At 43.2% G+C, this 11,129-nt stretch overlaps 1 protein-coding gene across 1 annotated transcript in view; it reads left to right on the top strand.

Moving 5' to 3' along the window:
- Positions 1-6,484, top strand: part of GABRR2 (gamma-aminobutyric acid (GABA) A receptor, rho 2) — a 38,478-nt gene extending 31,994 nt beyond the window's left edge. Inside the window, exons 6-9 of the mRNA XM_010139204.1 lie at positions 1-121; positions 431-583; positions 2,370-2,566; positions 6,176-6,484. The exon at positions 1-121 is cut by the window's left edge and continues 21 nt beyond it. Coding sequence (XP_010137506.1) covers positions 1-121; positions 431-583; positions 2,370-2,566; positions 6,176-6,484 — 780 coding nt within the window. The remainder of the gene's footprint in view (positions 122-430; positions 584-2,369; positions 2,567-6,175) is intronic.
- Positions 6,485-11,129: the final 4,645 nt, after the last annotated feature.

Below are 11,129 nucleotides of genomic sequence, written 5' to 3' on the forward strand. Positions count from 1 at the left end.
CTGATGCTATATTGGAAAAATGGGAATGAATCTCTGAAAACCGATGAAAAGATTTCCTTGTCTCAGTTTTTGATACAAAAATTCCACACTACGTCGAGACTGGCTTTCTACAGTAGCACGGGTATTGGCCTTTTCTGGTTTAATGCTATTGCTAAACCTAATGCTGTGTTAGCTACTTGTGAGAGAGCCCTTGGGATTACATGTCACTGAAATGTAGTCTCCACGGTCTGGACAATACATGTTTTGAAAGACCAGTTTCTCTCTTCACTACCCTTTAGATTTGGTTTAGGGACTCTGGCAGTGCAGGGGGAACGGTTGGACTCAGCGATCTCAAAGATCTCTTCCAACCACATGATTCTGTGATGATCTTGACTCTCTGCCTACCATGCAGGCTGTACTCACTGATTCTGGCTTTGCTTCCCTCTCGAAGGTTGGTACAATCGTCTCTACATAAACTTCACTTTACGCCGACACATCTTCTTCTTCTTGCTCCAAACCTACTTCCCTGCCACCCTCATGGTCATGTTGTCCTGGGTGTCCTTCTGGATTGATCACCGAGCAGTTCCTGCCAGAGTCTCTTTGGGTGAGAACAACTGCAACAAGTCATGACTGCGTGAAAATCTGAATGTGAAAGTGCTGTCAGGAAAGGGAACTGTTTATTTGTATGTTTAAAGATACTGGGCAAGCAAATGTTCATTTTATCTAATGATGTATTTGATTAATAAGATGTAAAACTTGCAGTTTAAGTAAGTCCTTCATTGCTAAGCAGTCCTTCTGATCTGTATTCAGCTCAGGACAGAAAGGGTTGTGGGCAGAGAAAAGAGGTTTCGGTATTTATGAGTCAATAAATCAAGATTTTTACCTCTTGTCCAGTCCACGCATCGGTGAGGGTAGAATTTCACAGGAGTGAAGCTAAAGGCTTCTATTACAGTTTTCATGAGTGCTTTTCATGAGCAGGATCCTGCCATGTCCCAGCGGCCACAGCAGGTGTCTGGCCCGAAGTATGTGTCTCCCCAACCAGCCAGCACTTGGTGGTTTCCTCCAGGCTGCCTGGACAGCACCAGCGTGGCCCATCTTCGCAAAGCTGAGAAAGGCACCTGCTGACTTCAATGTCCCTCCATCTGGTGTGCCCCTGGGGACACTCAGGGCATCTCTGTAGCGTCAGGCCTCGGGCAACAGCGAGGCAGTGAACGGAGCATGGCTTTCCTCTCACATCTGCAGTGCGAGGGCGAGAGGCCACCAGCCCTGAGGTGAGCTGGAGGTTGGGTTTCTCCTCTCCCCAGGGTGCCTAACAGTGAGTGTCCAATGTTTCTGGGTTTCCCGCTCCCTCACTTGAGGGAGTGGGAAAGCGAAGAAGTTGCTGCTTGAAAATCCTGTGCACAGCAATCTGCTTCTCTGAACGTCTAAGACTCATCACGAAGAGCTTTTTCCGTGTCAGGATTGGAGGTAATTTGTTGAGCTGAGTGTAGAAAGAGCCAATTTGTTTATCACTCCATGCACAGGTTAGAGGAAGGAGATAACGTAATAGGAAAAATCTCTGAATGTTGAAATGTGAGGTTTCCAGTACTAAAAGCATGAAACTAGTACTGTAGCCCATAAGTTTCTCTCACTTAGAGAGCTTATGCACTGCAGCAAACCTATGAGAAGAGGCAGTCGAGCGTCTGCTCCACTGGAAGAAACACGTTTGGAGGATTTTATTGTATTATTTTGAAAAAATTAAATCCCGATGACAAGTGAACAACATAGCTGTGTTTACAGTGGTCACTGTTTTGAAGTGGCTGAAGTTGCTATGAATGCAATCCAAAGTATATATGATTTTGCAGTATTTTACCTAGATCAGTCTAACGTGATCAGCATTCACGTGTGTGTATATATATATACATATATAAACATAGATACATGCATGTATGTTTATAAACACATGCCCATGCACACATCTATATATATAATACAGCAGTCGTCGTTCAAAACTTTCTGCTTCCCAGAGCCTGAACATGAGACAAGTATTTCTAGAGCAAAACCACGTCTTTCTTTTTCAGCGTTTCATGCAAAACGTTGAATCATTTTTTGCATGTCCCTTTTAAGATCTAAGCACTGTGGTAAAACGCTAAAGGTTGAGGAGGGAGTTAAATGCTGTTTCTACCGAAACGGTGGCTGCTCCATTGCTTCTCAATACCAAACCCGTCTTGCACAAAGAAGTGCGGGCAGTGGGCAGTTGTTCTGCCTTGACAGGAGAGATGCTTACCGCAAATTTATTTCACATCTAACACCTTTTAGAGCATCATGTAGAGCATAGTTTATGTTTTTCTTGAGACAAGTCTTATGGACTGTATCAGTCAATAACATTTATTTCTCTTGATTCTTTCCAGGGATAACCACCGTGCTGACCATGTCTACGATCATCACCGGCGTGAATGCCTCCATGCCTCGTGTTTCCTACATCAAAGCCGTGGACATTTACCTGTGGGTCAGTTTTGTGTTTGTCTTCCTCTCGGTGCTGGAATACGCAGCAGTGAATTACCTGACTACGGTGCAAGAGCGGAAGGAGAGGAAACTGCAGAACAGCGTGAGTAAAAATTGTTTTTTCATTAGTTTATTCCTTTTTCCCCCTTACAGCTGATCTGATCTTTATATTGACTAGTTTATATCTAAAAATGGGAAAACACTGACATCCGTGTGCGTGTAACTGGATGTGTTTAGACTGCTGCACCTCTGGCTGAACTGCTAACACCAGACAAACAGGAATTGGTCTTCACAGAAACCTCAGAGAACAGGAAAGTGTGATCTGGACTGGGAAGGCTGCAATCTGGAACTGTGTGGGAATGAGAAGAGGGGAAAGTATCAAATCTGATACTTCCCTGCAGCTGCCACAATTGCTATACTTTTAAGCTAAAGATGTTATTTGGAGCAAATTCATTTCCTCCCTCTGCAGGCAGCTTTGCTCTGGCTTCAGTGGTTGTAATATTGGAGCTGTTCCCTGCTACCAAACACAAACAACAGTCATCCAGGTTTGTGCTGGTGCTTTTTAATATGCTATGAAAAATCATATCCTGCATCCTTGGAGATTTTCAAGACCTGACCAGACAGACCTGAGCAGCCTGTCCATGCTGTGAGGATGAGGAAGAGATAGGAATAGAGACCTCCTGAGGCCCTTTTTAACCTGAATTATCTTACAGACATGTGAGCCCTTCTTCTTTGTAATTAAGCAAACCACCATCACCTTTCGAATGATAAGGCTTGGCATCAAATTATTTCAGTCCCCACACACCCAGAACATCTCCATGTTTTACGGCTTCTTTCTTCCCATTAGAAACTCCCCACATCAGTTCACAGGTAACATTGGCCACCTACTGCCTTTGACTCCAGGAGAAATCTGTATCAGCCTTTCAGAAATGGCAATGCAGACATCATTTCTCATGTGATTGGACCATGACATTTCCCCCTCTGAACAATTCTGTTGTCTTTGCGTGTCCTCCTTTTCCCTTTGCCCTTCTTCCTACGACTTCCTTGAAGTACAGAATAGACCACCTATCAGCCCAGTACCTTTCCTAGTTGACATCTCATTAAAAAATCTAGTTAGATACGTTTTAAAAAGCAGTTGGAATAACTTTAGCAGACTCCTGAGATGAAATTTTACCAGCAGGTGAATTTTATCAGGGCCCAGCAGTTCTCTGAAAGACAAGGCAGAGATGGACTGTGCCTGTACAGAGAGTTAAGTGTGTCCCACTTGCTGCATGTGAGCAGTGGTCTGTGGCCTTTTAGCCAGCCCTGCTCAGACCTTCCCACGTCCAAAGAAGTTGGCATTTTGTCAGTACACAGGAAGTAACGAAATCATTCTTCCTAGGTTTGATTTGCCTAGAATATACCTATATTTTTTTAGAGGCAAACACCCCCCTCCTTTGTTCTTAACTGTATTGGGGGGCTGAAATGAACTTGAGAGGGTTTGTTACCGTTCTGCTAAGTTTTCAGGAACACTTTCTCACATCCAGTGGTGGCATTTATCACAAATCTGGCCTTTATTGAGTCTTGTGCGTTGAATTCTATAGTCAGCAAATGTCTTTTTAATAGAAAAGGTAAAATGTTTTATCCAGTTTTCGGCATGTGACAATATTAATCCTCAGTGGTGCTAATAGAAACAGAGATAATAAGCAGCATTATTTGAGGAGATGATTGCAGCAAAAGGTATGGGGGAGTGCTCTCGAAGAAGCGGAAGAGACATCTCTCACTCAAAATGTAGATCTTGTCAGCCAGCGCTGCTCCCCTATAAAAGACCCAAAAAATCCTAATACAAGTATGTTAGGCCGCCCAGAGAAGAGCTCTCTGTTGTGGCTGTGTTACGAAATAAAATGTGCCTGGGACCAAGGCTAATGGACATGGAGTAGCTAAAGCTAATCCTTCTTTCCCTCAGAATTAGAGTGGTTGCTGTGAACTGCCTGTGGCAAACGGTCCACAACCCATGCTTATTCCCAAACCGTATGTGGGAACTTTTTGGTGCTTGTTGGCCTAGACAAAATTCAGGCCAGAGACATTTCTGTGATGTCAGCTGAGTTCTCATGCCCAGGAAGGCTCTTTGACAGTGTTTAAGTTATTAGTGTAGACACAGACTAAAATTGCTGCAGGCTGAAATTACGTAGCGTAGTTCTGTATGCCTGTGTGAAGATGGGTGTAATTTAAGGCTCTGTCGAGGTGGGTTTCTAGGCTCCCTTGTCCATAGGTGTGACTGTCATCTCATTGCATTAAACCGTGGGAACTGCAATTTGACCTAGGGGTTAAGAGTAAATTTCTTTCTCTGCTGGGTCCTGCAGCAGTTATCTTATTGCAGTTATCTGCTTTTCCTCCCACCCACCCACCATCTCCTGGACCTGCCATCAGCTGACGATAAAGAGCCTGATATAATTCCTCCCTGTGGTTTTTTTTTATGTGGGATTGTTTCGTGGGTTTTTTAGGTACACGTGCTTGGTATAAAGTATGTCTTAAAACCCAACTGATACTAAGCTGTACCCAAGAAGTGCTCAAAATAATACTTGGAGTGATGGGTCTAACAAGTAGAGCAAATGGGCTAAAAAATTGTCATGTTTTCCTGCTTACAGTCTGCTGATACCAAATCATTTTGTTATGACTAGAACACAGAAGACAATTCTTAGGCTGATTTTCAGGTTTTCAGTAAGCAATGTGGTCTGTTGACTAAATAACTTGAAGCAAAAGCCTTGAGTGCAGAATTTTCCAGTGGCATCCTGAATATTAAATATTCAGGGATATATAATTATATATAGATATGTTCAGGATACGTGAATTTTTGCGTTTATGTATACTTAATTATTTTAACTGAATTTATCCTTGATAACAAGTGCTTGGAAAAACCGCGCATCAACGTTGGTGGAGAAGGAATTGGGGGCAAAGTCTTAACAGGTTAGGAAAGCCGTCTGGGGGGAATCAGAGGCAGGAACTCCTAGCAGAAAGGAGGTTTTGGAGTCCATTTTCTTTGCATACAAATACAAAATCCATATTGCTGGGACAGAAAACCTGCAAATTTTAAACAGTAGAAGACAGTATTTGCTACTCAAATTCCTACCTGTAGTCATTGGCTTTTTTCAGACTCGTGGGATGGATGCTGGTGCTGCTGAAGTCAAGGCAAGTTTCGACATTAACTTCAACAGAGCTGGGGTTTTACATCGGGCTTTTAACTGGTCCTCTCCTTGGTTTAAAATCAGATTTACAATGAAAACATGTTTATCTGTGGAACCAGAACTTGCCCCTCCTACTGCCCCCCCCCCTTTTTTTTTCCGTAGCATGTACTGGATAAGCCATTTCCACAGATAAAACTGCATCTTGTCCTTGAATATTTATAAACACAAAGACTGCAAAATAAGGGATTTCAAGACAGCAAGGCTGCACAGAACTAGCTAAGAAAACCTTCTGGTTAGTTCTTACGTCTGCTAAAGCATGTTTCCAATATTTTCTGAAGCTACTTGTTCAAGCAGTGTAGCTAAAACCATGTCTCTTCCTTTTGAAACAGGCACAAAAAAAAGTTACTATTTTGTTCAAAGAGAACTTTACAGTATTTCAACTAAAATTTCAAGCTCAACTGTTTACAAGCTGTCTGTTAGTAGAAAGGCATTTCTCTTGCTGATGTGTTCTTCCAGGGTTCAGCTCTATTTCTTTTTTATGTTCCTAGTTTCCGTGTACATGTGGAATACCTCATTCGAAAACTATGATGCTGGATGGAAACTACAGTGAATCTGATGCCAACAGCCTGGCAGGATATACAAGAAACCAGATGGTCCCAGAGGAAGAAAAGCAAGAAAAGGTGGTTGTGCATTTAGCTATGAGCAATGAACCTCATTCATCAAGGAAGAGAGGCCTGAAGGGCCACGTGGGGTTGCGCATCATCCAGAACAGTCATGCAATTGATAAATACTCAAGACTAATATTTCCAGGCACCTATATATTTTTTAATTTGATATATTGGTCTGTCTTTAGCTAAGCATGCTGACACAGCAGTGACTGAAGAAAAGACGTCTACAAAACTCTCTTTTGTGTGTTCTTTTTTAGTCTAATTTGGATGCAAAGCCAGAAAACCGATCATTTCATTGTTTCTTTGGAGGTTAAAGGGAAGGACACATCCTCCAGCCGGCAACTCCATGCACAGGCATCATGGAGGAACCTGCTGTGCTGGTTGCTTCCCACCTCACACCCCAGGTCCTGTTTGCTTTATGACACATGTCGTTTCTCATACTTGAAAACATGTTCTCAACATTCACCCAAAAGGTGCTGTATGTTCCTTTGGAGCCAGCTACACTGGCAGTGCCGGCTGTGCAGTGGACAAGCAGCGACAGCGCTCACAGGGGCTGTCAGGGATTAGACAAACGCAGCTTGCAAGTGGAGGTCTGAGCAGTGCACCTCCTGTGAAGGAACTGAACGAGGCCTTTCTTTTTCAAAATCTCTGCTTTTCAGCAAATTCTTTTATTTTTCTTTGGCATATGATCGTACTTCATTCCACCGGTTTATGAAGACAGCCTCCTTTTAGGGTCCAAATTCTACTTTCTCTGGATAGGACCTTCATCAATACCATGAGGACAGCTGACTGGCCAGGACCGAAAGGACTGGTTACAGAGTGCAGTGGTATGTTTGAGTCAGCGGTCATTTTTTTTTTTCCAGATTAAAAATAAGGAGTGATGAAGAAGCAGAGGAAAGAAACCCGGAGAACCACAGAAGATGGCTCCCAGGGTGCATGGGTAGTGAAAACAGGGGGGTTTAGGCATGTGTTCTCTAAATAAGCGGAGCACAGCACCAGTTATGCGCTACATGATGTGTAGCACCTGCCCTCTGAAATGAGAGGGGCTGTGGATGTGTAGTCAGCACATGGTGAACAGCCAGTGACTCTGGGACCATCACTTTCTCTCTCCAGAAGCAGAAAACAGTGTTGAGGGCAGCCCTGGTGGCTTTCAAGGATTTTCCTCACCCCTGTGAGGAAAGTGCAGCCCACAGAGAAACTGCGTATCCGGATGTGCCTCTCCCAATTGACACACTGTCCTTCTGCTGAGGCTTCTTGGATCAAGAGGGAGAGCTGTCCACCAGAAACTCTCTCTGCAGAAACATAGGCACATCTGAGATTAAACGGCAGAGAACAATACTGTGCGATTCAATGGAACCCTGTCTGTCCTTTGGCTCCAAGGTCAATATAAGTCCTTTGAAGCTGCTGGAAAGCACCATAACAAGCTTCTGTGCTTGGCACTTCATTTTTCAGCCTCTGGTATGTCCCTTTCCTTTGCTAAAAACGCTGATTGCAAAACCCAAATGTAGAAACATGATAGCAACGAAACGATGGTGTCCAGGTTTGTGTGCTCCTTACTTTCAGAAGACACCTTGGCTTTTTGGCTGTAGTGGAGATAATGTTCGTCAGAACATTTGGTTACCGAACTGAAACTCAGCAAAGTGGGCAGAATCTGCAGCCTGAAGACCCAGGACTGAGGTTAGAAGCTGACTCAATGACAAGATTAAGTTATACCTCTGACTGGGGTTGGGCCATGAAGATTCAGATAAATCACACGAACAAAGAAAAAGCAAACAAAAATACTAATAAAACCATAAAAAATTGTTAGCGTGTGAAATTTTCTGATTACTGTAGCAGTTATTCTGCCAAGGGATGTAGAATATGGCAGGGAAGCATCAACGCCAGGCTGTCAACAATACCTTGTGCCTCAAATGTTGCTGCCTAAGTCACACTGATGGTTGCTGGGATTTGCTGGAAACAAAATTGATGAGAGAAATTAAAATTAACAACTGTGTTCCCCTTTCATCAGGCATGTTAATAGCTGACGTGAATGAAGTTCTGTCTGGTCATAAAAGTAAGAAAATACAGTCCTGAAATCACTGGCAAGAAGAGGAGCCGTGGAAGGGCATCTGAAAGGAAAGATAGCCCTGTATCTCAGTCAGCCACTTCTCTCCTGAGCCACCAGGTCGGTGCATTTACACACAGGAGCAGGTGCGTTTACCACCAGGTCAGTGCATTTACTTCTTGGAGCTGAAACCTGGATACATCTTACACTGACAGGCGGAGATCACTACAATAAAGGAGAAAAAAATATCCATAGCCCACTCATCTTTTGAGAGGTTAAATCCTGGACACAATGGTGTGCGTTCTTCAGCACCGGCAGTTCTGAGTGTAAAACAGGAACCACTGCTGCGGCTGGCAGCAGGATAGCACAGCGAAGGGAGTCTTACCCGGGCAAGGCTGCAGAGCTGCGCCGCAGAGTCACCGCTGTGGAGAGTGAGAAGCTCGGCTTCTGTGCCCCTTCTTTTGCCAGTTTTCTGCATTACCCATAGCAGGTGCCATTTCACCTCTCAGTGCCTCGCCTCCTCCATCTGGAAAGTGGGGGACAAGAACATTTTTACCTACCTCATGAGGTGCCGAGGGGCTTAACTTGCTTAACTAGCATGTGGGGGGGGCATGGTTATGATTTCTGAGCAGGTCACCCAGTGGGAATCTTAGTTACCAGTGAGTTCTTCAAAGGTGTCCCTGAATCAGTCCAGCTGGAAGAAAGCGAGTATCTTCCCTGCCTTACAGTGATATTAATCCAGATAACTCCCCAGCATTTCAGTGATATTAATCCAGAGATAAATGTAGCCCAACAGTCAAGAAGTGAGCCCTGACAACGAATATTGCCTCCCGACATTAAAAAAAAAAAGAGTCCTAGTGGTTTGCATTGCCAGTTGTTTTTGTTGCATCTCTTGTTCCCCTCGAAGTGAAGTGGCAACAAAGGCAGTCCTTCAGACCCTCTTGTCTTTGTACTAGTGCTGCCTATAGTTTAAGTGCAAGCCAATAAACATCTCTGGGAGAGGCTACCTTGCTGTAATGTTATACGCATGTGCACATAACTGGAGATTGGAGATTGATGTCTGTTTCTACCAGACACAATCATACAGCCTATGAAACCACCAAGGAAGGTATTTTTCCATTAAAGGAAAAAAAAAAAGAGATCTTTATTTTAGGCATCACTTACACTCATAGTTCATGAAAACAATAGATGAAAAGCACAGATGCAAATAAAACCAAGACACCTCCTTTAGGCAGCATGTGAATTGTACTTTTCTGCTTATTAGAGGATAGTGGCTAGGCATGAAGCTAGAACAAATACTTGAAGTATGGTATTCAAATGTATGTCACCCTTCATCTGTCCTGGAATACAAGAAACTCCATGAGCACCATCTAACTTGCAGTTGCAAGACCAACCAATGTTTTGAGAAATAGTGCCTGATGCCAGGCTCTGAATGTTGTTTGATGAAAGTTCTGTGAGCATCTAGACCATTAATCTGCTGAAGGACAGGATTTTCAGAAGTGCACGTGGGATGTGGGCGAACGAAGCCCTCTGATCGATACACCTTCTCTGTCCAATTGCAAAGAGAGAAGACGTCAGCCCTACTCACCCAGCGTCTGGCGCCATTGTACTTTTACTTCTTACTTCTAACCAAATCACGTCTCGAAGAAACCAAGTCTCTCTATAGAAACATATACATATGTATATGCGAGTAGCATGTAGCAAAGGAAGACACTGGGACCTGTACCTATGTTAAATGGCGTACATATGTAAATTGTAATATACGGTATGTAAATTACCATTTAGTATGCCCAGAAAACTTACTATGTTGAACTGAAAAACAAGGGCCAAGAAATGACGTATAAGCAAAAATCAAGAATTCTCTCATATTTTCCTCCTGAAAAAGGAAGTGTTGACAAGTTGGCAAGAAAGGCTGATGCTAACCTTCTTGTACAATGGGTACAATCCACTGTACTGGTTGCTGTAATCAAACCTGGTAATAAAATAACAGCTGGGAAGGGTGGAAAAGGGTCCATTTCATGGTGGGAACTTCAAAATGGGATTTTGCTGTTCAGAGATCTGTTACCTGTGAGCCAACGCCCAGGGGTAAATGATTTGAATAAACACCTCATTTGTAGTTGATTTTAAATACAAAGCATCTCAAAAAGTGGAAGAAATGTAGTGGAAGCCTGCAAGTGCTTTGAAGTACACAAAGCTCCTTGGGAAAACGGCGCCGTTAATTACAGCTATAGGGTACAGAGACCTTTTGTGAAAACTGCAGCCCACAACTGAAGAAATGTTGATAATTACCTTGCATTTAAGGGCACATTTTCAGAAGCCCAAATGGCAGGTATATATCTCAGTCTCCATTTGACTATAAGTGAGAACTTGTCATTTAATCCCTCCTTTGTGCCTTTGAAAAGATTGTCTCTACACTTATCACGGGAGGATAAAACCTCTCTGAGGTGCTGGCTGCCCAGTCTCAGCTATTATCCCTGATGCAGACAACGGAACTGAAGCAAATACGCACGAGGGAGGCTGATGCCCAGGCCACCGAATAGTGACGATTGTCAAATTTCCACAATGGAGAGATTATAGCAACGTACAGTCTAAGTGAGATGCTGCCCTGCTGAGATTTAAAGAACAGAAAAATGTATTTAAAAAACAGCAAGACTTTAGCACTATTAAAATGAAAATGTAATCCATTCTCACACTAAGCTGATTAATTCCTTTGCACAAATTACATTTGAAATAATGTATCAGGGTCATTACTTTCCTGGTTAGAGGAACTGCCATTTCAGATGAAGCAAG

The sequence above is a fragment of the Buceros rhinoceros genome, unplaced genomic scaffold (genome assembly GCF_000710305.1).
Source record: "Buceros rhinoceros silvestris isolate BGI_N320 unplaced genomic scaffold, ASM71030v1 scaffold1377, whole genome shotgun sequence".
Lineage (NCBI taxonomy): Eukaryota > Metazoa > Chordata > Aves > Bucerotiformes > Bucerotidae > Buceros > Buceros rhinoceros.